Source organism: Muscardinus avellanarius (assembly GCF_963383645.1).
Source record: "Muscardinus avellanarius genome assembly, chromosome: 4".
NCBI lineage: Eukaryota > Metazoa > Chordata > Mammalia > Rodentia > Gliridae > Muscardinus > Muscardinus avellanarius.
Genome location: NC_137789.1, coordinates 87,463,194 through 87,491,092, shown reverse-complemented (window position 1 = coordinate 87,491,092; position 27,899 = coordinate 87,463,194). Strand labels below are relative to the sequence as shown.

Sequence of the window (27,899 nt, the reverse complement as noted above, 5' to 3'; positions counted from 1 at the left end):
CTTTTGTTAAGCATTTTTGAAGACCCAGAAAGTTTTAAGTACTTTCACATATATTCTTTTTTTTTTTTTTGCGGGTCTGGGAATGGAACCCAGAGGCACTCGAACTCCAAGCTGCACCCCATGCCCTATTTTTTACTCTTTTATTTTGAAATAGGATCTAAGTTGCAGGGGACCTCACTAAGTAGCTGAGACTGGCCGTGAATTGCTATCTTCCAGTCTCAGCCTCCTGAATGCTGGGATTGCAAGCGTGAGCCACCATATCCGGCTATATTCTTTAGTTTAGTTCATACAACTGATAAGACAGATACTATTACTGCCATTTCAGGAATAGGAAAACTCAGTCACATAAATGTAGCACAGACTGTAAAAGGCAGAGGGGACTTCAAATGAAGTAGGTTAAATTTATAATCCATGCTCTACGAGGGATGCAAGTAAATTATTCTTCATCCTTAATTTTCATCTCTAATAAGTTTGTCAAGTTTCCACAGTAGGAAAAAAAAAAAACCTCAACTGCCTTATTGTTCATGAATGGATCTAACTAGATTTAGAAGAATGTCTATGATAAATGAATTTTATTTATTGACTGATTGATTGATTTTTGTGGTACTGGAGATTTAACCCAGGGGCATTCTATTCCCAAACTACACACCCAGCCCTATTGTTTTTTATTCTTTCTTCTTTTTTTTTAACTTTTTTTTTTTTTAATGGTACTGGGGATGGAACCCAGGGGCTTTCTACCTTTGGGCAACAATACAAAGACCTATTTTATTTGAAAACAGGGTCTCGCTAAGTTGCTGAGAGGCTCACTAAGTAGCTGAGGCTGGCTTTGAACCTGCACAATCCTACTGTCTCCGTCTTGCAAGTACTGGGATTACAAGTGTGTGTCACCATACCTGGCTTTATTCTATTTTTTTCTTTTTTCTTTTTCTTTTTCTTTTCTTTTTTTCTTTTTTTTTTTTTTTTGCTAGTACTGTTGATGGAACCCAGGAGCATTCTACCTCTGAGCTACAACCCCAGCTCTATTTTTTTTTTTTTTATTCTTTATTCTGAAACAGGGTCTTACTAAATTGCAGAAGGTCTCATTAAGTAGCTGAGGCTGTTCGCGAACTACAATCCTCCGGTCTCAGCTTCCCGAATGCTGAGATTACAAGCATGTGCCACCACACCTGGCTTAAGTTAAAAATTTAAATGACCGGGATGTAGCTCAGTGGCAAAGCACCTGCTTTGCAGGTGTGGCACTCTGGGTTCGATCCCCGGTTCCAAAAAAGACAAAAAAAAAGAACCCCTTTAAATGACAAAATAATTAAAGCATGATTATACTTATTTATTAATTATATATTATTTACTATTTGTTGTTTTTATTACTTATTATATTTATATTTTACTTATTATATTTACTAATGTTTACTTACTATATTACATATTAATTTACATCATATTTTACTTTATTTTATTTGGTGTAGTACTCGGGATGGAACCCAGGGGCCTTATACCTCAAGACTATACCCAACTTTATTTTTTATTTGGAAACAAGGTCTGGCTAATTTGCTGAGTGCCTAAGCAAAGTTGCTGAGGCTGGTTTTGAACCTGTGATCCTCCTGTCTCAGCTTCCCAAGTACTGGAATTACAGGCCTGCACCATAATAAAAATAGTGGTGAGAGATGCATGTGGTGGTACATGCTTGTGAGATAGCAGGATCACAGGTTTTTGGTCAGCTTCAGCAACTTAGACACTGTTTCAAAATGAAGAAGAAGAAGAAGGAGGAGGAGGAGGGAGCGGGAGGAGGAGGGAGCGGGAGGAGGAGGGAGCGGGAGGAGGAGGGAGCGGGAAGAGGAGGGGGAGGAGGAGGAGGAGGAGGAGGAAGAGGAGGAGGAGGAGGAGGAGGAGGAAGCGGGAGGAGGAGGGAGCGGGAGGAGGAGGGGGAGGAGGAGGAGAAGAGAAACAGTGGTTGGAGGCTGAGGATGCAGCTCAGTTGGAGAATACTTGTTTAGCACACTCAAGACCATGGGTTTGGTTTCCAGCACTGTAAAACAAAAACAAGTTGTAGTAGCTCGTATATAGGTTCCTGAACTTATATGTATAGTTATATAGGCATAAAAAATGAAAAAGTAGAAAGATCATCATGGTAAAACTGGCTCCTTCAATTTCAGAAGGAAAAAAAAGTAGGTTACTGAGTTATTGGACTTGATTTACTTCTGTAGTTTTTTTAAATAGTGACCAGATAAAAATGTTCTCTGCACTGACAAAATGATTAGATCAAATTATGGAAATCAAGCATGGTAGGGCATGCCTATAATCCTAGCACTTAACTTGGGAAGTTAAGACAAGAGGATCACAAGTTTGCAGTGAGCCTAAGCAATTTAGTGAAGTTCTGTTTCAAAAAAATAGATCTTCCCTTCCAGCATCAGGCCCCAGAGAGGAGGGGGACTCAGAACAGAGCTCAGAGCCACAGAGGAGATACGCCGGCCTCACGACCGAGGACGCGGCAGCAGCACCTTACTGCCAGCGGCAGCAGTGAGTTCACCGGACGGCTACACACTGATGCACTCAACAGCCCACCAGGCTCCAGAGAGGAGCGGTGGACAACAAGCCGAGGAGAGCCACTGTGGAACAGCCAGGCGGGATTCGGCAGATTTTTCGGCGCAGGGAACATCTAAAGCTCCCAGTGGCTGGGCTCAGCACACCTGCAGGGACTCAGAGCGGAGTTCAAAACCAGAGAAGAAATATGCCAGCCTCACAGCCAAGGGCGTGGCAGTGGCACTATATTGACACCGGGGGGATAGCAGCAAATTCACCGAGTTCACTACAGCTCTATCAGCTCACTCAACAACAGTGAGTCAAATTGTGGCCCCTAGAGAAGAAATCCCAGTACTGCACTCCCAGAGACTTGACCTAGTGAGGGAGTAGCAGTGGCAGAGATATCACACCATAATCACAACTCCCAGCAGGAGAACGCCCAACCTGGCACCCCCCCATGGTCTAAAGCAGCCTCGATTGACTCCCTGGGTCTAAGACTCTGCAATACAACCCAGTAAAGGAGTAGTGGTGACTGAGATACCACAGACTCGAGATCCAGAGCACCTTAAGTGAAGTCGTAGTGACCCAAGAGAAGAACCCAGAGAAGGCACAAACTTCTGAAATCATGGGAAAGAAGAATAACAATGGAGCAATGAATGCCCACAACCCTACAACATCAGAACCCGATAAAACAGAAATTCAGAGATTTCTAGAAGATCAAATCAGGAAAATAACTGTAGAAATAATAGAGCTGTTTCAAAAAGAATTCAGAGAGAGCCAAAGAGAGATAAAGGATGCAATTAATGAAGTAAAGGCCTCAATTCAAAGTATAAACAACCAATTAAACCACATGGAGAATAGAATCTCGCTCTTAGAAGATGATCACTCCAAAAATGAACGCATAGTTTCTAATTTAGGGAAAAACAATCCGACAGCAAGAATCTGACATTGAAGAAATATGGGCCCATTTTAAGAGAGCTAACCTAAGAATAATTGGAATAGAGGAGGGAAAAGAAGGTGAAACCAAAGGGATCAACAATCTCTTCAAGGAAGTAATAGCATAAAATTTTCCAAATATAGAGGAAGAGGTTGATACACAGGTCCAGGAAACTTATAGAACTCCCTTTAGACAGGATGGGAGAAGAGGATCCCCACGCCACATAATTATCAAAATGACCAATGTGGAAGCCAAGCAGAGAATCTTAAAGGTAACAAAAACAAAGGGCCAAGTGACATTCAGAGGCATATCTAGAAAGTTTGTACCTTTTTCTTACTGTTACCACACACTTCCCAACCACCTCTAAGAACTTGCAGTAACTACCAAATGAACTGGTAGGCACACAACTCTAATTCCAGTACTTGGGAAGCTAAAAACAGGAGAACTGCTGGTTTGCAGCCAGCCTCAGCTACTTAGTGAGGCACTCTGCAAATAAGTAACACCCTGTTTCAAAATAAAGAATAAAAAGTAGTGCTGTAGGGTATAGCTCAGAGGAAGAATTTCCTAGGTTTAATTCCCAGTAGTGCAAAAATTAAATAATTAAAGGCTAGGATAAGTGTGTCTTTTTTTTGTGTGTGTGGTACTGGGGTTCCTGGAAGCCCTTCTACCTCCGGGCTACACTCCCAGACCTATTTTCACATTTTCATTTGGAAACAGGGTCTCCTAAGCCAGCACACGCGGCTGGCTTCGAACCTGCATGATCCTCCTGTCTCTGCCTCCCAAGCGCGGGGATTACAAGCGTGCGCCACCACGCCCGGCTTTATTTTTGTTTTGAAAATGGGTCTCACTAGGTTCATGAGAGTCTCACTACTTGCTGAGGCTGTCTTCAAACCTGTATGTGATCTTCCTGTCTTAGTTTCTCAAGTACTGGGATTGTAAGCATGCACCACCATGCTCGGCTAATATGTTCCTCTTTCATATCTCATTTCATAGTACTAATTGATAAGAAATTAATTTCTTGCCAGGCTGGTGGTACATGCCTGTAATCCCAGTGCTTGAGATGTTGACACAGGAGAATTTCAGGTTCAAATACAGCCTGAACAATTTAGTGAGACACTGATTCAAAACAAAAAATAAAAAATAGAGCTGGGGGTGTATCTCAGAAGAATGCCCTTGGGTTCAATCCCCAGTACCCCCCCCAAAAAAAAGAAGAAATTCTTTACTGAATACAATTCCACCACACCAAGGAAAGTCCTAAGCCATTTTTCTGAGGAACAGCTGTAATTACCGCTATAATCATATTCCTATTCCTTTTTTTTTTTTTTTTGGTACTGGGGTTCCTGGAAACCCTTCTACCTCCAGGCTACACTCCCAGATCTATTTTATATTTTTATTTGGAAACAGGGTCTCTTAAGCCAGCTGGCTTCGAACCAGCGCAATCCTCCTGTTTCCACCTCCCAAGTATGGGGATTACAAGCGTGCGCCACCACGCCCCGCTTCCTATTCCTTCTTAATTCCACAAGAGATCTTCTGAATGTAGAAATGTTTGGGTAAGCCGTGATAAAGAGCAAAAAAATAGTTAAATCCAAAGATGAAGATAAAAATGCCTCCATATTTACATTCTGATAGAATACGCAAACTACAGCTGTCCTCTAATTTCAAATGTACTCAGGTAAGGCTATTCCCCCAGATAGAATTAATAGTCAAATCCAGTCACCCAAATCCACATTCCTTCTCCTCACCTGAAAGGGGCTGAGTCTTTGTCCAGCCACTCATGGATCCTGTGGAATCCACCTCAAGAATGCTGTTGCTGTGAGACTTTGGGATATGTCGCCAAGAAGGAATTAACCCAGCTGATTTCTTAGCACTTGGATCCCTTCAAAAGAGAACCCAGAGTCTAGTAAAAGCATCAGAAGGATGGTTACTTGCAACATTCCTACTTAAATTTCCTCAACAAAATATCAAGCTAGTATAATTAAAGCTTTAGAGAGCAAAGCATTCTGGCACGCACCTATAGTCCAAGCTACTCAGAAGGGTAATGAAGGAGGATCCCTTGAGTTTAGAAATTCAAGGCTAAACTGGGTGTAGTACACCCCTGTAATCCCAAGTACCTGGACAAGTAAAACAGGAGGATTACAGGTTCTTGGCCAGCCTCAGTATTTAGTGAAGCCCTCTGTTAAGCATGAAACCTTGTTTCAAAATAAAAAATAAAATAGAGCCAGATATAATGGTGCACACTTGTATTCTAGTACTTGGGAGGCTGAGATAGGAGGATCACATTAGTGAGGTACTCAGAAAATTAGTGAGACCTTATTTCAAAATAAAGAATAAAAGCCGAGTATGGTGGCACATGCTTATAATCCCAACATATGGGAGGCTGAGACAGGAGGATCGTGGTTCGTTGACAGCCTTAGGTACTTAGTGAAGCCCTTTGCAACTCAGTGAGACCCTATTTCAAAGTAAAGAATAAAGAATATGGCTGGGGTGTAGCTCAGAGGTAGGTTGCCCTGGGTTCCATCCCCAGTACCACTAAATAAAGAAAGAAACAAACAAATAAATAAAAAGATCTGGGGGTGCAGGTCAGAGGTAGGATGCCCCTGGATTCCATCCCCAGTACCAAAATAAATAAATAAATACATACATAAATAAATAAATAAATAAATAAAGGCTGGGTGTGGTGGTGTACACTTGTAATTCCAGCATTTGGGAGGCCAAGACAGGAGGTTTATGGTTTGCAGAGAGCCTCAGCTACTTAGTGAGGCCCTTTACAACTCAATGAGACCCTGTTTTAAAACAAAGAATAAAAAATAGGACTGGGGTATAGCCACATAGAATGCCCCTGGATTCCACTCTCAGTACCAGAAACAAACAAACAAATAAATAAATAATATAGATAAAGCTGGAGGGGTGTGGCTTGGAGGTAGAATGTCCCTGGGCTCAATCCCCAGTACTGGAAAAAAATAAATAAATAAAAAATAAATAAAAATAAAAAGATAGGAAAGAAGGGAGAGAGGGATTAAAAATAAGACTGGGGTATAGCTCTGAGGTAGAATGCCCCCAGGTTCAATTCCCAGTACCACACACACAAAAAAAAGAGGGCGTGGTGGTACCCACTTGTAATCCCAGTACTTGAGAGGCTGAGACAGGAGGTTCACAGTTTGCAAACAGCCTCAGATATTTAGCGAAGCCCTTTGCAACTCAGTGAGACCCTGTTTCAAAATAAAGAAGAAAAAAGAGATCCTGGCGTGGTGGTTACCGCTTGTAATCCCCGCATTTGGGAGGCTGAGATAGGAGGACTGCAATTCTCAGACAGTCTCAGTTACTTAGTGAGGCCCTTTGCAACTCAGTGAGACCTTGCTTCAAAATAAAGGATAAAAAACAGGGCTGGGGGTGTTGCTCAGAGGTAGAATGGCCCTGGGTTCCATCCCCAGTACAAAAAAATATATAGGGCTGAGGGTGTATCTTGGAGGTAGAATGCCCCTGAGTTTAATCCCCAGTAACACACACACACACACACACACACACACACACACACACACACACACACACACGGAATAAAAAAGCCAGGCATATAAACTGGACATGGTGGCTTATTCTTGTAATCCCAGCATTTGGGAGGCTGAGACAGGAGGATCTAGGTTCACGGACAGCCTCAGCTACTTAGTGAGGCCCTTTGCAAGTCAGTGAAACCCTGTTTCAAAGTAAAGAATAAAAAATAGGGATGAGGTATAGCTTGGAGGTAGAATGCTCCTGGGCTTCAGGCCTACTACTGCAAAAAATATATATATTAAATTAGATTTAATAGAAGAATATATTACCCTCATATGTATTATCTGGTTTTTTTTTTAAGTACTAAGGATTCAGAGATTCTATTCCATGCTCCCTGTCCTTTTATTATTTTTTAAAAATTTTTGGCAGAACTGGAAATTGAATCCAGGGGCACTCCACCTCTGAACTTATTCTACCCTGCCTTATATTTTATTCTTTATTTTGAAACAGGGTCTCACTAAGTTGTGGAGGGTCTCACTAAGTAACTGAGGCTGGCTGCAAACCTGATCCTCCTGTCCCAACCTCCTCAGTACTGGGATTACAAGTGTGCACCACCATGCCTGGCTCCTGTTTTTTACTTTGAAACAGGGTCTTGCTAAATTACCTTATGGTGGCTTTGAACCTACCATCTTCCTATCTCAGCTTCCAAAGTACTTGGATTACAGGCATGCATCACTGCACTTGGTTTTTCTTCCATTTTCTTACTGAAGTTTTTCTTTTTTTCTTCCTTTCTTTTCTCCTTACATCCTTTCCCTCTTCTTCTTTTATTTTTTAAAGTGGGAATCAAATTCAGGATTAGTGTTCTACCTCTGAGCTAAACTTTTTTTTGGTACTAAGGATTGAACCCACAGGCATTCTACCTCCAAGCTACACCCTCCAGCTCTATTTTTTATTCTATCTATTTATTTATTTATTTAGTAGTACTGGGGATGGAACCCAGGGGCATCTACCTACAAGTTATACCCCACACCTATTTCTTATTCTTTACTTTGAAACAGAGTTTCACTGAGTTGCAAAGGGCCTCATTAAGTAGTAGCTGAGGCTGTCCTCAAACCGCTATCCTCCTCAGCTTCCCAAATACTGGGATTACAAGTGTGCGCCACCATGCCACGCTCTCTTACTAAACTTTTAAAGATTCTGCTCATTAGTAAAACTGAATAGGGCTCTGTGACTAGGGAAGAACAGTGAAAAAGAATGAATGTGGTATCACCCTTATATAAGATATAATCATTCCTTTCAAAGCATCTCACATTATTGCTAATTTTTTGTTTTTATGTCAAGATCAGCTAAAATCTCATGTAACTGAAATTCTACATAGAGTAACTGAGGCTAGCCTAGAACCTGTGATCCTCCTGTCTCTGCCTCCCAAGTACTGAGATTACATGTACCATCATGCCCAGCTTATAGTACAATATTAATACCTATATATCTCATATATCTCTAGACTTTTTCATCCTACATACCTGAGAAATATAGGACATTTCAAGTATATGCAAGTCATCCTTGCACAAAAGGCCATACATATTAGTCTTCTTTGTATTGTAACAAATGTGATATATGTGCTGAAGTAAACAGTGAACAATTACTTTATACTTAACACTTCAGACTGAAAGGGCTCTCATTTCTCAAATGCCTTTGCTCTTTCTCCCAGCAGAGGGTGGTGTTGCTATAGAAAGCTGGTAAAGCACATGGATGGTACTAAAATCCTCACTGCTGGTCTAAGCCTAGGTTGAAAGCTCCAAGTAGATTGCAAGGGACAATGCTTCTATTCAAAAGCTAAACAATACCTGCAGACATTTGAGCTCTCAGGAAGGGCTGCATCCAGGCTGACAGGGCTGTTGCTGTTCCTCTCACTGCTCTCATAGCCAGATTCCATTCTCTGAATGAGGCGAGGGTGCTGCTCTAAAAGATGAGAGCCTGGCCGCACTGGCCCCCAAGGCTTACTGTACTGTGGGTTTGATCCAACAGTCTTAATGTCATAAGCAGGTGGCTTGTTTGGTTCATCTGGTGTAAATTCTTTAGCTATCCCAATCAAAGTATGGAAAAAGATAAATTTAGCATTTGCCTAAATCAAGATCTAACTTATTCTTCCCTCCAGTCACTTATTTAACTCACATCCCCAAAAAGCCTTGCAACAGAGTAAAAATTCTCCTGGCCAGGTCTAACAGAAAATCAGGTTATAAATATATGAATCAACTTTATTAAGCCCAGCCATCCCTGATTATCTCACCTGAATCCTCAGCAAAAGGACTAAGCTGGGTATAGCCACAATGCTTCCTTTTGTCCTTACTAAAAATACTGTCAATATTCAGAGACTCTCGTTTGGGTCTCCATGTTGGACGATACTTGCTAGAAGAACTGGATTTTGACTCACTGCTGGTACTCTCTATTTCCCAGTCATGAGAGTGTAAAGGCAGGTTCTTAGGAGGTTTTTTGTCAGGCTGGTCTCCTCCCCTCCCCACACAGGGAGAGCCTACATTGGTCTGAGAAGACAGAGACGGTCTATTATGGATCATATTGCTGACTGTCTCTTTAAAATCCCTTAGCCTGTTAGTGCTGCTGGATGGCTTGGAGGCATTTCTTGGAGCCTGCTTCTCTTTCAGTGTTTCTCCTAAAAACACAAAGAATGGAACAAATATCTATAGATGTTTAAAGTGACCACAGATACCCAGATCCCAAAATCTAGAAAGCAAGGGAAAAACCTTTGAGCAGAAAGGAAAAGCCAACAGTCTGGAGTATGACAAAAGGTGGGCAAAGGCAATGAAAAAGAGAAGCAATACAGAGTGCCTTGCCTTCACTGTGGTATCCTGAGGCCTGTGGATCATCACCTTTCCTCCTAATGCGGCCAGAGCTCCTCTTGCGCTCTATCAGGGACCCTTTCTTGGATGTGTGTTTCTGATTACATTCACTATCAGTCAGGTGTCCTGAAAGAACAAAGAAATGGGGGTGAGTTGGTTGGTATATGAGAGTAACATCAATCCCCTTGAGGGCCTAGTCTCCCTTTGAGATTTATGGCAGCAGCACAAATTTAGCATACCTGTGGATCAGAGGCTATCAGGGCCTGATGTAAGAGTAGAAATCTCTCAGTAGATATATGCAGAGAAGCTCAAGTACTTAATGGTAGCTTCCAAATGCAAACTGTCTCCTGAGAAATTGCCTATCTCAAAGCATACTAATAATCTTTTCCAGTGACCCAAAAGGTCTAAGGACACATTTGGCAAATTTTTGTTTGCTTTTGTGATACCAGAGAACAAACACTGGGCCTTGTGTATGCTGAACAGGCATTCCATTATTAAACTACATCTCCACCATTTGGTAATTCTTAAAAAGCAAACGTTTTGATGATTATATTAAAATGTCATGTTTATGCTCTCATAAATTAAGAAATGATCTCCTTTTATATGGCAACATGTATCAAGTAAAGTCTGATTTTTAGTACATTTGGAATTATCTCGGGTGCTCTAACCTTTTGCCACAAGAGCTCTGATTATATTATGGCATTAAAACCAAGTTCCAAACCCACCTTAAATGTGAATAATTTAAAAGGACATTTCAGCTTTGATTAATTCTTAGCTCCAACCTATGCATTACCTAGACAGTATATTTTCTCAATGGTAATCACTGGGAATAATAATCATTCCTCAATAGTAATCATTGGGGAACTGAGTTATTTTATAGTCTGCCCTACTTCATGCCCACAGTAGGCAAATGTATGAATATGATTTAGATTATAGAGCAAAGTTCAGATTCTGTATCTAAGGATATAATTATCTAGGTGTGGTAGCACATGCCTGTAATCCAAGTACTTGAGAAGCTGAGACAGAAAGATCACAGGTTCAGAGCCAGCCTCAACAACTTAGTAGACCCCATTTCACAATAAAATATAGAAGTAGAGCTGGGCGTGGTGGCGACGCTTGTAATCCCAGCATTCAGGAGGCTGAGACTGGAGGATTGCAGTTTGCAGACAATCTCAGCTACTTAGTGAGGCCCTCTGCAACTTAGTGAGACCCTGTTTCAAAATAAAGAATAAAAAATAGGGCAGGAGGTGTGGCTCGGCGGTCGAATGCCCCTGGGTTCCATCCCCAGATGCACAAAAATAATAAATAAATAAAAGTAGAAAGCTGAGCGTGGTGGCACATGCTTGTAATCCCAGCATTTAGGAGGCTGAGACAGGAGAATCACAGGCCTGCAGCCAGCCTCATCTAATTAGTGAGGCCCTGTTTCAAAATAAAGAATAAAAAATAGAGCTGGGCGTGGTGGCACACACTTGTAATCCCAGTGCTTAGGAGGATGAGACAGGAGGATCGTACAGGTTTGAAGCCAGCCTCAGCTACTTAGTGAGGTTCTCAGAAACTGAGTGAGACCCTGTTTCCAAATAAATTATATTTAAAAAAAAAAGAGGCGTGGGGGTGTAGCCGAGAGATAGAAAGCCCCTAGTACCACACCAAAAATAAAAAGGATAAAAAATAGGAGTGGGAGTGTAGCTTGGAGGTAGAACTGCCCTGGGTTCAATTCCCAGTTCTGCAAAATAAAAATAAAAATAAATAAAAGTAGGGCCAGGGGTATAGCTCAGAGGTAGAATACTCCTGAGGTCAATCTCTTAGTAGCCCTTCCAAAAAAGGGATATAATTAACTAAGCTGCTAGAAGACAGGTGAATTAAGTTTGAAAAAAGGCTTTAGAGACACCTCCCTAGGTTCTCAAGTACACTGAAGACTAATAGAAATTTTTTTCAGGTTATTATATAAAAATCCTTGTAGCCGGGCATGGTGGTGCATGCTTGTTATCCCTGCGCTTGGGAGGCAGAGACAGGAGAATCACGCAGGTTCAAAGCCAGCCTTGCTGGCTTTAAGAGACCCTGTTTCCAAATAAAAATATAACATAGGCCTGGGAGTGTAGCCCACAGGTAGGAGGGTTCCATCCCCAGTACCACAAAGAAAAATAAAAAATAAAAAATAAAAATTCTTGTACATATTCAAGTATCAGCAAGGTAGTGAATATATATATAATTTTTTTTCCCCCAGCACTGAAGATTAAATCCAGGGGCATTCTACCTCTAAGCTATACCCCTAGCCCTGTTTTTTTTTTTTTTTTACTTTTGAAACAGGGTCTCACAAGTTGCAGAGAACCTCACTAAGTAGCTGGCCTCAAACCTGTGATCCACCTGTCTAAGTTTCCCAAGTATTGGGATTACAATCCCATGCCAACATGCCCAGCTGTGAAATGGATACTTCACCAATTGCTCCATGCAATCTTTTATTGCTTTTATCTGTTCCTTTGTTTTATCTGGGCCCAAAAGACAGATTTAATGAAGAAGGAAATCATTTACAATGTTAAACCAATGGACAGCTTAACACACACGTATCAAACCCTAAGTACATGACAGTTCTAAAAAATAGACCTATTTTGTTGTATTTCGCTGGTCTGGCTTTTCCCTGGTTCACGGTTTCAAAAATATGATTTTATGGTCACACCTAACACCATCTAAGCAGCTAGTTATAAAAAAAAAATCACAAATTTGACCAAATTTCTAGGTCAACAAAAGATTTGAAAGAAATGGAGGGAGGGCCGAGAAAGATATTAAAGAATAACTAGAGATAAAATCCATAGCCGGGCATGGTGGTGTATGCTTGTAATCCCAGCACTTGGGAGGCTGAGACAGGAGAACTGCACAGTTTCGAAGCCAGCCTCAGCTACTTAGTGAAGCTCTCAACAACTTAGTGAGACCCTGTTTCCAAATAAAGTGTAAAATAGGTCTGGGAGTATAGCCCTGAGGTAGAAAAGTCCCTGGGTTCCATTCCCAGTACTACCAAAAAAAAAAAAAAAAAAAAAAAAAAAAAAATTCAGCAAAATCTAGAATTTAGGAATAAGGACAAACTAGTTCTTCAAACAACAAATTACAAAAAAAAAAAAAAAAAAAAAAAAAAACCCAGAGTAAACCCCTACACATTCAAAGTAACCCAACATGCGCAGGGTGGCACATGCCTGTAATCCCAATACTTGGGAGGCTGAGACAGAAAGATCACAGGTTTATGGCCAGCCTCAGCAACTTTGTGAACCCTGTTTCAGAATAAAAATAAAATAGGTCTGGAGATAGAGGTAGAGTTCCCTTGGATTTAATCCCCATTACCACAAAAAAAAACTAACCTAAAAAACTTATAAACCCATCACAATGTGCAGACCGCATTTAGATTTTGAATAAGACACAAAAAAAACTTAGAAATTATGACATTTATATAAGATGATATTTGGACATTTAATTGTTTTACTTATTTTGTTATGGGGGTGGGGATTGAACTCAGGGGCATTCTACCTCTGAGCTACACCATCAGTCCAAGGCAAATGCTATTCCACTGAGTTACATCCCTAGATCTCACTGTGTGTGTGTGTGTGTGTGTGTGTGTGTGTGTGTGTGTGTGTGTGTGTGTTACTGAGGACTGAACCTGGGAGCATTCTACCTCCGAAATATACTCCAATCCTATTTTATTTTTATTTTGAAACTGGGTCTTACTAGTTTTATGATAATCTCACTACTTGCTAAGGCTGTCCTAAAACCTGCAATCTTACTGTCTCAGCCTCCCAAATCCTGGGATTACGGGCTTACAACACCATGCCCAGTACTGAGGATTGAACCCAGGGGCATTCTATATCCCCAACCTTATTTTTTTTCATCTTTATTTTGAAACAGGGTCTCACTAAGTTGCAGAGGGCCTCAATATGTAACTGAGGCTGGTTGCAAACCCATGATTCTCCTGTCTCAGTCTCTGGGTACTGTTTCAAAATAAAGAATAAAAAATAGGGCTGGGGATATTGTTCGGAGGTACAATGCCCTTGAGTTCTAACCCCAGCACCACTAAACAAACAAACAAACAAACAAACAAGCAAGCAAGCAAGCAAGCAAACAAGCTGGCCTCGCTGGGCATGGTAGTACACACTTAGAATCCCAGTACTTGGGAGGCTGAGACAGGAGGATCATGCCAGTTCAAAGCCAGCCTCAGCTAGTTAGTGAGGATCCCAGAAACTTAGTGAGAAAATAAATAAATATTTATATATATTTTATATAAATAAAATATAATAGGCCAGGGGTGTAGCCCGGAGGTAGAAGGCCCCTGGGTTTCATCTCCAGTACCACACACACACACACACACACACACACACACACACAAAAAAAAAAAAAAAAAAAAATTGGACTAGGGGTGTAGCTTGGAGGTAGAATGCCTCTGGGTTCAATCCCCAGTAACAAACCAAAAAAAAAAAAAAAAAGAAAAATTACACTGATAGTCGTATTTTAATGATCCTTATTGATAGGCTACTCTTGATTGGAGTATATACATTGTCCACTGAGAACTATGTTGTTTCTTTGTATTTATCTCAATTGCCCAAGTTCTGTGCTTTTCACCTTGCGTGGGAAACACTTCCAATATTCCCCAGTTTCTTTTTCTCGGACACCTTCTATGCAGAAATTGAATCAGGTAAGCAGTGTCTTCTCTGTATGTCCCTACCTGTGTCCCGACTGCTTTGAGACATGGAATCATTCTCCACATTATAGATGACTGTTCCCTGAGAATCAGAAGAGAAGTGACTGACCACAGACTCATGGTGGGAGTGTTTGTAGGGATAACTCTCCGTTGAGGAATCTGTTCGAGTGTCACTTGAGATGGAGGGCTCCCTCCCTGAGGGAAGGAGGAGACATATGCAAAGGTGAGGAAGCAAGAAGAGTGATGGTGTCATGGCAGAGGCCCAGAAGATAAGAGCTCCTAGAAGGGAGGGTGAGAGGCGCTATAGAGCTTTCCCCAACACCCACCTTCTAGGTAATCCAGATACACATACAGTTCGTCCCACTCCTGCCCCACCTTGCCTGCCACCATGAAAGACTGTGGGGATTTTAGAAAGCCTACGGGAGGAGAGTGAAAGAAATGAAAAAATTGTGAGAAGTAGATCTATTTAGAAGGAAAGTCCCAGACCAACTTGTCACACGTAGCCAGCTGTTCACCTATCTTATAAGCTTTCTCCGACACTGCCAAGAATGTTGCTGTAAAAAATATAAATTGGAAGCCAGGCGTGGTGGCACATGCTTGTAATCCCAGTATTTGGGAGGACAGCCTCAGATATTTAGTGAGGCCCTCCGTATAAAGAATAAAAAATTGGGCAGGGGGTGTAGCTCAGAGGTCAAATGCCTCTGGGTTCCATCCTCAGACCCGCGGGGGTGGGGGGGCAGATGTGGTGGCGCACGCTTGTAATCCCCGTGCTTGGGAGGCGGAGATAGGAGAATTGCGCAGGTTTGAAGCCAGCGCGCTGGCGTAAGAGACCCTGTTTCCAAATAAAAATATAAAATAGGTCTGGGAATATAGCCCAGAGGTAGAAGGGCTTCCAGGAACCCCAGTACCACCAAAAAAAAAAAAAAAAAAAAAAAAAGAATTGGCTTTAATCTTTTTTGCAGTCCTGGGGATTGAGCTCAGGGCCTCACATATGCTATGCGAGTGCTCTATCACTGAGCTATATAATTGACATTTTATGCATTTTTCATATCTCAGAGAAATTATGAGGTTGATATTTATTCTTCAGTGTGAATTAGTTCAGGCGGAATGCTTTCTTTCAAACACTTAGCTGAGCAAAGCACAACAGGACAAATAGGCATTTGAGTAAAGGCAGTAGGGCAGGTCCAGGTGGGCTACAAAAGAAAAGAAAACACCAGGCACTAAGCAGGTGGGAGGTAAACGGAGAAAGACTTAAAAGCCAAGTATCTTCTCTTTCTGGAAGTGTAGCCTGGAGGAAGAAGGGTTTCCAGGAACTCCAGTACACCCCCCCCCAAAAAAAAAGAAAAAAATACACACACACACACACACACACACACACCAATGACCAGCCCTGGATTCAAAAGAGTGAAAGAACATTTCTTTTTCCTCCGTTTCAGAAACTGAGACAAAACTACTGGGTTATAGTTCAAATATTATGAGCCTCTGTAAGCTAGCATGAGACTCTTTAGCCATCAAACTGGAAACTGTTTCTATAGGAAATATATTTAAGTTTCAAACAATAAACTTAGAAATGAAAAATTGTTTCATAACCTAAGGAATATCATTACTGCATTTAGAATTTTCAAATAAAACTCCCATACTCCCCAAAATGATTAGTTTTATAGTAGTTGTTAAATTGTTAATAAAAATCAACCATCTTCCCCAACATTAGAGGACTGAATAATGAGGTGTTTTTCTCCCTCACAAATTTGGTATCTCCATGTAAATAAACATAATCTCCTTCTAACTTTTGAACAGAGCCAACTGACTTAGGCACCAAACTCTTTTCCTTTTTTTTTTTTTTTTGGGCGGTACTGGAGATTGAACCCAGGGGCATTCTACCTCTGAGCTACACTCCCAGCCCTATTTTTTATTCTTTATTTTGAAACAGGGTCACACTAAATTGCGGAGGGCTTCACTAAGTAGCTGAGGCTGGCTGTGAACCTGTGATTCTCCTTCCACAGTTTCCCAAGTACAGGGATTACAAGCATGCGTCACCACATCCAGCTGACACCAAACTCTTGAAGGCTGAAGGAAAGAAAATCTAACATAAGTTAGGCTCCAGCACCAGTTGGCATGTCTTTCGTATGTCTAGTGGATCCTTCATGGAGTAGAAGGAGGGGAGAGACAGAGAGCTAGGCTGCTCACCTGAATCTTCACTGTCATAGCATGTCCTGCTATATGACTGGAACTGAGCTTGGAGAGGCAGGTCCTGGGTAGACACTGGGGTGCCCTGGGGATCTGCATAAAGCAGTAGCAAGGGCTGGTAATGCCCCTTGATGCATTTGGTTACCACATCCTTCCATTTAGGTCCAATCTGAACCAGAAACCAGAAGAACAGGACAATTATACTTCATGTCCACAAATCAAAACATATATTTATTCAGCTTTTCTAAAGACAAAACTGGGTTAAAAAAAAAGACCTTAAACCCAAACTTAATTTTTTGTTAAACTCCCCTCCCCCTCAAATCCTTTTAGAAAGCATTAAAATCCCTTAAGAGGAAGAAGGAATGATGAAAAATTATTTTATTTCTGTGAAGTATCAACTCAGTTTTGAAACAGGAATAAAAGCTCTCAAAGATAGCCATGCGCTAGGTATGGTGGCATATACTTGTAATCCCAGTACTTGGGAGGCTGTGACTGGAGGATCTGGGTTCGAGGCCAGCCTCAGCTACTTAGTGAGGCTCTCTGCAACTTAGTGAGACCCTGTTTCAAAATAAAGAATAAAAAATTGGGCTGGGGCTGTAGCTCAGAGGTAGAATGCCCCTGGGTTCAATTCCCAGTACCTCACACAAAAAAATATTTTTTGCATTTCCACAATTTTCTCCTAAATATAAAAATCACTTTTGTGAAACTGAAGTACAAACAGACATTCTAACAGAATGCTTAGACTATATGACATTCAATTTCAGAGTACACACATAACAGGACATAAAAGTCAAACTACTTAGACTAAACAGCTGAACTCCTGGGGCCTTAGCCCTGTAATGGATGCACCTCTGCTACTGCAGTGGGAAAGAGTAACAGAAAATCATGCAAACAATTCAAACACATCCCCAGATGCATCCCATCTTCAGCCTGAATGAGGCTCACTCTCAGATGTGAGTTGTGCTCTAGCAGTTAGACTACTAGCATAATGTTCTCTTCATTAACAGATGTTCAGTAAATTTATAACCAAGTTACCATTATTTTCATTAAACATATTTATATGCTTCTCATAAGCAAATCTTATTTAATATCTTGTATGAGTACTTTTCAAATTAAAAAAACCCTAAGACTCAAATAATTTATATATGACTCCCCAAATTATAATAGCAAAAAAAAAAAAAAGACAAAAGAAGAATGAGAGAATTTTTAAACACTACTGTTTGTGTAAGATGGTGCTTCAAGCCCACGGGCTGGTAGTCAGCAGTCCCTGATATTAGCAGCAGCTGCTTCTGTTATCACAAGAGGCTTCCTAACTCTACTGACAGATCTACAGTTTAGAAGGTACCAAATTTCCTGCTTTAGGGATTGTAGCCCTATTGTCCTACGCTATTCCCCTTATACACATTAATCTGTAATAGTACATTTCAGGTGGATGAGAACTGAAAAATCATTTATATTATCGCTGATGCAAAGTATTGCCCACTGATGATCCCAAGATTCAGAATTCTAAACTTTGTGTTAACTTGATAACCTAATTTAATGCATTAAGCTGTTCCCACTGAAATCAACCAAGTAATACATTTTAATTTATTTTATTCATTTTGGTGGTACTGGGGGTGGAACCCAGAGGCTTTCTACCTCCGTACGATCCTCCCTGACCTATTTTTTTTATATTGTACTTGGAAACAGAGTCTCACTAAGTTGCTGAGAGCCTCACTAAGTAGCTGAGGCTGGCTTCGAACCTGTGCGATCCTCCTGTCTCAGCCTCCCAAACACAGGGATTATAAGTGTGCACTACCGCACCCAGCCAAGTAATGCATTAAAAAAATACATTGTCAACTATAAATACAGAACTATGCTAATGGCTAATGAGATTCAAAAAAAATAACAGGAGACATATGATCTTATCCTCAAAGAATTACATTTTTCTTTCCCTTTCTTTCTTTCTTTCTTTCTTTCTTTTTTTTTTTTTTTTGTGGTGCTGGGGATTGAACCCTGGGGCGTTCTATCTCTGAGCTACACCCTCAGCCCATTTATTTATTTATTTATTTATTTATTTTTATTTATTTATTTTTTGGTGGTGGTACTGGGGATAAAACCCAAGGGCCTTCTACCTCGGGGCTACATTCCAGACCTATTTTATATTTTTTATTTGGAAACAGGGTCTCTTAAGCCAGCTGAGGCTGGCTTCGAACCTGCGCAATTATCAGCCACCCAAGCATGGGGATTATAAGTATGCGCACCACACCCAGCTTTTTATTTTTGAAACAGGGTCTCACTAAATTGCGGAGGGCCTCACTAAATAGCTGAGGCTGGCTGCAAACTCAATTCTCCTTGTTAGATGTATTACAAGCATGCACTACTAAGCCTGGCTCAAAGAATTACATATTTATTAAGAAAAACAAGACTAATATTCTTATAAGTTTGATGGAGAAAAAATACAAAGTATATCTTACATAGGTTGGAGCAGTCAAAATTATGAAAATGAAACACTAAATACAAATAATTATCTGTGTTGTATTTTTTGTTGCAGTCACCAAACACTTCAAGAAGGCCTTGATTATTCCTACCTCCTTGACATGAGCATCATCAAAATACATCCATTTACGAATCTTTGTTTGAAAAAAGAACGTAGAATAATGTTTGCCATAATAACAGATCATTCCTACTAAATACAGCTCAGAATGCTTGGCCCGATCGTCTGTCACTCTGAAAAATAGCTGTAGGGGGGAAAAATAAAAGAAAGAGAACAGTCACATATATAACATCTCATATCATCTCTCAGTGGACTCTATTAATATTGCTTAAAAAAGATACTGACCTCTCTTCAAGAGTTTTTTTTCCTTTTTTTTTTTTTTTTGCTACTCCAGATTAATTATCAGAAATGAACCTACACTGGAAAGGGTAAGGAAAAGCAAAACTTTTGTGTGATACTGGAGATGGAACCCAGAAACATTCTACCATACACCCAGCCCTATTTTATTTTTTATTTGGAAATAGGGTCTCACTAAAAGTTGCAAAGGGACTAAGTTGGCTTCAAACCTACAATCTTCCTGTCTTGGCTTCCCAAATACTATTATAAGTGTGGGCCATCATGCCTGGCTGGTATTTTTTGTGTGTTGGTTTTGTTTTGTTTTGTTTGTTTGTTTGTTTAGGTGTTTTGCTGTTATTGTTATTACTGTTGTTGCTGGTTTTGGTACTGGCAATTAAACTCAGGAGTATTCTACCTTTGAGCTATATCCCTAGCTCCTTTTTTATTTTTTATTTTGAAACAAGGTCTCACTAAATTTCTTAGACTGGCCTCAAACCTGCAATCTTCCTTTCTTAGCCTTCTAAGTACTGAGACTACAGACATTAGCCACCATGTCCAGCAAACTCAGTGTTTTTTAAACTGAAGATTATCATAAAAGGAACCAGGAAAGCTTTTTAAAAAAATGCTCTCACGTTTCAAAGTTTTCTTATCAGATAACTACACAAAAATAAATTTCCTACTAAGAATCTAAGTAGGGTGGAAGGAGAGAAGACATCTTAAGAGGAACAATGAAGCCATGCTAGCTACTAACATTTCAATTCCTAGGTAACTGAATGCTAGAAGGCATATAAAAACATTTGATGCTGGGCATGGTGGCGCACGCTTGTAATCCCAGCTCTTGGGAGGCTGCGACAGGAGGATCGCGCAAGTTAGATTTGAAGAAAAAGAGTCTGCCCTTAGGAGTATATCTGATTGAAAAAACAATCATAAAAATTATACCAGAAAAATACAGACTATGTAGACTACAAAATTTTTTAATTTTTATTTTTTGGTGGTACTGGGGTTGGAACCCAGAGGCTTTCTACCTCCGGGCTATACTCTCAGACATATTTTTATATTTTTATTTGGAAACAGGGTCTAAGTTGCTGAGAGCCTCACTAAGTAGCTGAGGCTGGCTTCGAACTTGTGCGATCCTCCTGTCTCAGCCTCCCAAACATGGGGATTACAAGTGTGAGCCACCACGCCTGGTTTAGACTACAGAAATTTAAGGAAAAAAGCCAGGCACAGTGGTGCAAACATAATTCCAGTACTTGGGAGGCTGAGACAAGAGGATCAAGGTCTTCCTCAGCAACTTGGAAAGACCCTTAGCAAATTAGACCCTATTTCAAAAAAAAAGGGGGGAACCAATGCCAAGCATGGCAGTGCATGCTTGTAATCCCAGTACTTGGGAGGCTGCGACAGGAGGATCACACATTCACAGACAGCCTCAGCTACTTCGTGAGGCCTTTACAACTTAGTGAGACCTTGTTTCAAAATAAAAAATTAAAAAAAAAAAATAGGGCTGGTGATACAGCTCAGAGGTAGAATGCCCATGGGTTCCATCCCCAGCACCACACACACACACACACACACAAACACACACACACATACACACACACACACACACAGAGAGAATAAATAAATAAATAAATAAATAAATAAATAAATAAATAAATAAATAGGTCTAGGATTGTTGTTCCTTGGGTTCAATCAGAAAAATAGAAAGGAAGTCGGGTATGGTGGCGCACACTTGTAATCCCAGCATTTGGGAGGCTGAGACAGGAGGATCAGGTTCATGACCAGCCTCAGCTATTTAGTGAGGTCCTTTACAACTCCATAAGACCCTATTTCAAGATAAAAAATAAAAAAATAGGGTTGGGGTGTAGCTCGGAGGTAGAATGTCCCTGGGTCTCATACCCAGTGCCAAAAAAGAAAAGAAAAGAAAAGAAAAGAAAAGAAAAGAAAAGAAAAGAAAAGAAAGAAAGAAGAGAAAGAAAGAGAAAGAACAAAGAGAAAAGAAAAGAAAAGAAAAGAAAAGAAAAGAAGGGAGGAAAGCTGGGCATGGTGGTGCACACTTGTAGTTCCAGTATTTGGGAGGCTCAGACTGGAGGATCTCAGATTTAAGGATCATCCTCTGCAACTTGGTGAGAACCTGTTTCAAAACAAAGAATAAAAGTCTGGCGTGGTGGCGCACACATATAATCCCAGCATTCAGGAGGCGGAGACCAGAGAATCGTGGTTCTTGGAAAGCCTCAGCTACTTAGTGAGGCTCTTTGCAAATCAGTGAGATCCTGTTTAAAAAAATAAAAGAACAAGCTCAGAGTGTAGCTCAGAGGTAGAATGCCCCTGGATTCCATCTCCAGTACTGCAAAAAAAAAAAAAAAAAAAAAAAGAATAGTGCTGAGGGTTTAGGCCTTCGGTTCAATCCCCAGCAACACACACACACACACACACACACACACACACACACACACACAGAAAGGAGAGAGAGAGGTAGGAAGGTTAAGAGGAAAAGGAGATATTATTTTGCATAACCTACTCAGGTCATATTCCTTGAAAAAGTGACCTAAAATAAGATCCCAGCTAGTTTAATTATTCTCAATGATGATTTAAACCAAAAACATTAAAAGAAATTTTTTTAGTCTCCTCTTAATCACAAAATTATTCCAGAGAGAAACTGGTAGAAAGAAAACCAGATTTTCTGGCTCTCCTTGAACTGTACTTACACTAGGATGTGGAGTTAATAAAGTAGAAATCCAATGTGAAATCTTTTCCATATTTCCCTAAACCACTAAAATCTCTTCCAAACTACTTCCTCACCTTCTCAAGAGATATGGGTTCCTTACTGTGAGTTTCGTCACCTCCTTTGGCTCCTGTGGCAGACAGTTAGGATTGCCCACCCATTTGACCTTACTACTTCCCACACTGGGATACATTTCCTTATGCTACACTGGACTCAACTCACAATGAGTAAAGCATGCAAGAACTCTATAAATCTATAAATTGATTGATTAGTTTATACCATTAGCTAAGCTCTACCCATTCTTGTTTTTTTGTTTGTTTGTTTGTTTGTTTTTGCTCTCCCCATTCTTGTTTTCTTTGTTATTGTTGTTTTGTTGTTTTGCCATACTGAGGAAAGAACCCAGACACGTTCTTTATTTGCTTTTTTTTTAAGGGTCTTTTCTACCTCCAGGCTATACTCCCAGACCTATTTTTTTATAATTTGGAAACAGGGTCTCACTAAGTTGCTGAGAGCCTCAATAAGTAGTTGAGGCTGGCTTTGAACCTGTGCAATCCTCCTGTTTAGCCTCCTAAGTGCTGGGATTACAAGCATGCACCACCATGCCCGGCTTATTCTTTATTTTGAAACAGGGTCTCACTGAGTTGCAAAGGGCCTAAGTAGCTGAAGCTGGCGTTATCACATCCAACTTCCCATTCTGTTCTTTGAGGCCCAAATCATCCATTTCTTCCCAAAAGCCTTTGCCACCTTCACAAAGAAGATTATGTAAGCATGTGCATGCAGGCACATGTATCTAAATGAATAAACATATATTCAAGTGCTTGGAAAATACTAAGACACAAGAACTCTAAGACAGAGATAAAGGTAACTAACACGTACATCACCCAGTTTAAGGCAGGTGCCCAGACTGTGGATAACATCCTCTGCCAAGTCTGAATGATCTGAGTCCCATACCAGCCCAATTGTGATAATCTGCGGAGCATTCATCAACACCCGGCGAATCCGGATCCTCTCTCCACAGTTGCTCTGAAATACAGACATAATGCTAATTCAACATGTTTCTCACAGGCTCTGCCTGAATTCCACTGAACCAAGGTTCTTCTTCTTACTCTGAAACCCACCCAACTTAACTTACAGGACAGTTCCGCAGATCTCCCATGGTGCTGGCATTCTGCAGCAGCTCACCAAACATGCTTGGCGAAGGTTTTTCTCGTCTTTCCAGCATGCAAATAGCCTGATTGCTTCAAGATGGAGAAAGAAGAGGGGGTAATTAATGGTGGGAGTTGTACTGAGTTATGGCTAAGTCAAAAAAATCACTCATTCAAATTCCTAGCTCATGATCTGGGCATGATGGCACACACTTGTAATCCCAGCATTTGGGAGGCTGAGACAGGAGGATCCTGGTTTGTAGCTAACCTCAGCTACTTAGTGAGACCTTCTGCAACTTTGTGAGACCGTGTTTCAAAATAAAGAATCAAAAATAGGGGTGGGAACCGGGCGTGGTGGTGCTCTCAGCAACTTAGTGAGACCCTGTTTCCAAATAAAGTATAAAATAGGTCTGGGAGTATAGCCCAGAGATAGAAAAAGCCCCTGGGTTCTACCCCCAGTACCACCCAAAAAAAAAAAAAATAGGGCTGGGGGTGTAGCTTGGAGGTAGAATGCCCCTGGGTTCCATCCCTAGTACCACACACAAAAATAAAAGCCTAACTCACATGTTTGATTTTCTTCCTCTGTCCACCATATCACAGGTCCTTGTTCTGACCAGCTTCAGCGTCCCACAAACACAGTGAGTCTCTACCTAACCCAAAATCTAAAGTTCAGAGAATCCCCATTTCTCCTCCCACTTTGCTGGCCAGAACTTCCCCTAAGAAACGGGGAAAGGATAGGAGAGGAAAGAAGGAGACCCAAAGTTATTTTTAAATGATTGTTCTGAGTTCAGAACACAGACTTATAAGAATATAAGCTTTTTGGTGGCCTTCAGTTAAACCCAATCAACTGGAAAAGTGCCTACAGTATGGCAGAGAAGTCTGTAAGACTCACCAAAGGGAAGTGGTGGAGATGTAATGCACCATCTGGATGAAAGGCAGTGGATCAGAAGTGGCGCCACAGTTAGTACATACACACTAGGCAGGAGAGAAAAAGCAGAACTAAGCAGTCACAGTCACAGACTGTTTTGGAACCCATTTAACACCCCACATCCCAGGATAAAATGTTCTTAAGAAAAGGTCTAAGAAGAAATGTGAATAGAGATAGGGTTCACCTGCTCAAACAACGTCATTGCAAATTTCTGGTGGGAAATGCAGTGTTGGGCAGTACATATATCTTCTTTGGTTTCATCAGCAATGTGGAAGTGAATTCTCATCAGGAGGTTTTCCTAACAGGAAAAGAACAAATCAGTTTATCAGCAATACTTAACAGACAAATGGACAAAATGGTAAGCAATTTACCCAGAGACATACAAAATCTCCTGCAAAACAGGAATGTCCCTAATTTTGTTAACTTTGGGTGTATGAGGAGGGGGTTACTGGGGATTGAATACAGGGTTTTCTACTTTTGAGCTATATCCACAGCTCGATTTGTTTATTTTTTATTTATTTTTGTGGTGCTGGGGATTGAACCCAGGGCAGTCTACCTCCAAGATACAACCCCAGCCCAATTTTTTTTTTTTTTTTTTTTGGTGGTACTGGGGTTCCTGGAAGCCCTTCTACCTCCGGGCTACACTCCCAGACCTATTTTTACATTTTTATTTGGAAACAGGGTCTCCTAAGCCAGCGCGAGCGGCTGGCTTCGAACCTGCGTGATCCTCCTGTCTCTGCCTCCCAAGTGTGGGGATTACAAGCGTGCACCACCACGCCCGGCCCAATTTTTTATTCTTTATTTTGAAACAAGATCTCACTAAGTTGCATACAGCCTCATTAAGCAGTTGAGGGCCTAATGAAGTTGCTGAGGCTGACCTCAAACCTGCAATTCTCCTGTCTTGGACTCCCAAGTACTGGGATATAGGCATGCACCACCATACCCAGCTTTTGTTAACCTTTCTTTTTTTATTGGTGCACTGTTGTCATACAGCTTAATGGAGTATTTTGTTAACCTTTTTATTTTTATTTTTTATTTTCATTTTGTGAAACACAGTTTCACTAAGTTTGGAGGGCCTCACTGTATTGCTGAGGCTGGCTGTGAACCTACGATCCTCCTGTCTTAGCATTACAAGTACAAAGATTATAAGCATTGTGCCACTACACCCAGCTCTTGTTAATCTTAAAAAAAAAAAAAAAAAACAAACAATATCTAAGTCGAGCTTGGTGGCGCACACTTGTATTCCCAGCATTTGGGAGGACTGTGAGACAGGAGGATTGTGGTTCTCAGAGAGCCTCAGCTACCGCTACTTAGTGAGGCCCTTTGCAACTCAATGAGACCCTGTTTTAAAATACAGAAGAAAAAATAGAGCTGGGCATGTAGTTCAGAGATAGAATGCCCCTGGGTTCCATCCCCAGTACTGCAAAAATAAAATAAAATAAAAATAAAAAAACACTAAGCCAGAAAATGGGCTTTAATACAACCCAGTTTATTCAGATTTTACCAGTTCTGCATGCATTCATGTGTGTGTGTGTGTGTGTGTGTGTGTGTGTGTGTGTGTGTGTGTTGTATGTTTGCACATGTGTAGCCCCATGCAAAATTATTTTGTGTGTGATACATGGGATTGGATCCACGGGCTTTATACCTCTGGCCTATACCCCCAGACTTTTTTATTTTGATTTATTTATTTATTTTGCAGTACTGGGAATGGAACTCAAGGGCTTCTACCTCTGAGCTACACCCCCAGCCCTATTTTTTAGTCTTTTTTTTTTTTTTTAAACAGGGTCTCACCGAGTTGGGATTACAAGAGCATGCCACCATGCCTGCTTACTGTTTGTTTGTTTTTTTCTTTTTGGTGGTACTGGGGTTCCTGGAAGCCCTTCTACCTCAGGGCTACACTCCCAGACCTATTTTTATATTTTTATTTGGAAACAGGGTCTCCTAAGCCAGCACGCACAGCTGGCTTCGAACCCGCGCAATCCTCCTGTCTCTGCCTCCCAAGCGTGGGGATTACAAGCGTGCGCCACCATGCCAGCTTACTGTTTATTTTGAAATAGGGTCTTGCTAGATTGTTGTGTCTCACTAAGTTGCTGAGGCTAGTCTCGAACCTGTGATCTTTCTATTTCAGCCTCTCAAGTACTAGGTACTAAGATTACAGGCATGCACCACCATGCTCAGCTAGCCCCAAGAATTTTATCAGGTTTAGTGTTATGTAAACACCACCACAATCAAGATACAAAATAGTCCCATCAAGCCCAGCTTGGTGGCACACACTTGTAATCCCCATGCTTGGGAGGCGGAGACAGGAGGATCGCACAGGTTCGAAGCCAGCCTTGCTGGATTAAGAGACCCTATTTCCAAAAATAAAAAAGTATAAAATAAGTCTGGGAGTGTAGCCCGGAGGCATAAGGGCTTCCAGGAACCCCAGGACCACCAAAAAAGAAAAAAAAGTCCCATCAACACAAGGCTCCTTTATGCTATCTCTTTATAGCTTTACCCATGTAACCCCAATCAGTCACTAACCTCTTCTCCCATGTCTATTATTTGTTTTCCTAATAATGTTATTCAAAGAGTTATGTGTGTGCTACTGGTGACTGAACCCAAGGGCATTCTAGTTTTAACATGTTATACCCCCAACTCTATTTTATTTTTTATTTTTATACAGGGTCTCACTAAATTGAAGCTGGCCTCCAATCTATGATCCTATTAAGCCTCCCAAGTACGTGCCACCATGTCCAGCTACATATAACCTTTTGATATAGCATGTTTAAGAGTAGCTATATACCATTTTTTTCTCACCAGCAGTGTATCAGCAATCCAATTCTCTGAGCAATTCTCAGGAGTACCTCTGATTTTGGCCCAATCATGGGATACACAGGATACTCAGATATTTCTAATTTGTTGCACAAGGTCTTTTGTGGTACTGGGAATTGAACCCAGGGGCCTTTTATCTCTGAGCTACACCTCCAGCCCTATTTGTTTTTTATTTGAAAACAGGGTCTCACTAAGTTCCTGACAGCCTTACTAATTTGCTGAGGCTGACCATGAATAAACCTACACTCATTGGCAACTAAATGAGCAGCTCTGAGGGAGCTGAGCATGGTGGCACACACTTGTAATCCTAGTACTTGGGAGGCTGAGATAGGAGGATCGCTTAGCTACTTAGTGAGGCTCTCTGCAACTTAGTGAGACCCTGTTTCAAAATGAAGAATGAAAAACAGGGCTGGTATGTAGCTTGGAGGTAAAATGCCCTGGATTCAATCTAGAGTATTGCAAAAGAAAAAGAGAAAGAAAGAAAGAAAGAAAGAAAGAAAGAAAGAAAGAAAGAAAAAGAAAGAAAGAAGGAAGGAAGGAAGGAAGGAAGGAAGGAAGGAAAGAAAGAAAGAAAGGAGAAGAGGAGGAGAAGAAACAACTTTGAGGGTACAGTCCAGCAGGTGTGTGTGTGTGTGTGTGTGTGTGTGTGTGTGTGTGTGTGTGTTACAGAGGATGGAATCTAGGGGCACTCTACCTCCAAACTGCACCTCCAGGCCTTATTTTTTTTTTTAAATTCAACTCCTGCTCTATTTTTTATTCTTTATTTTGAAACAGGGTCAAACAAGCATGCGCCACCACGCCTGGCAGCAATT

At 40.9% G+C, this 27,899-nt stretch overlaps 1 protein-coding gene across 1 annotated transcript in view; it reads right to left on the bottom strand.

Moving 5' to 3' along the window:
* The window catches only part of USP54 (ubiquitin specific peptidase 54), a gene marked incomplete at both ends in the record, with an annotated part of 97,237 nt that overhangs the window by 32,843 nt on the left and 36,495 nt on the right, over window positions 1–27,899 (bottom strand). Inside the window, 12 exon segments of the mRNA XM_080693549.1 lie at window positions 5,197–5,330; window positions 8,791–9,025; window positions 9,234–9,612; window positions 9,785–9,927; window positions 14,504–14,674; window positions 16,667–16,835; window positions 19,237–19,386; window positions 23,077–23,223; window positions 23,333–23,438; window positions 23,996–24,061; window positions 24,238–24,320; window positions 24,458–24,571. Of these exon segments, the coding sequence (XP_080549675.1) occupies window positions 5,197–5,330; window positions 8,791–9,025; window positions 9,234–9,612; window positions 9,785–9,927; window positions 14,504–14,674; window positions 16,667–16,835; window positions 19,237–19,386; window positions 23,077–23,223; window positions 23,333–23,438; window positions 23,996–24,061; window positions 24,238–24,320; window positions 24,458–24,571 (1,897 nt within the window).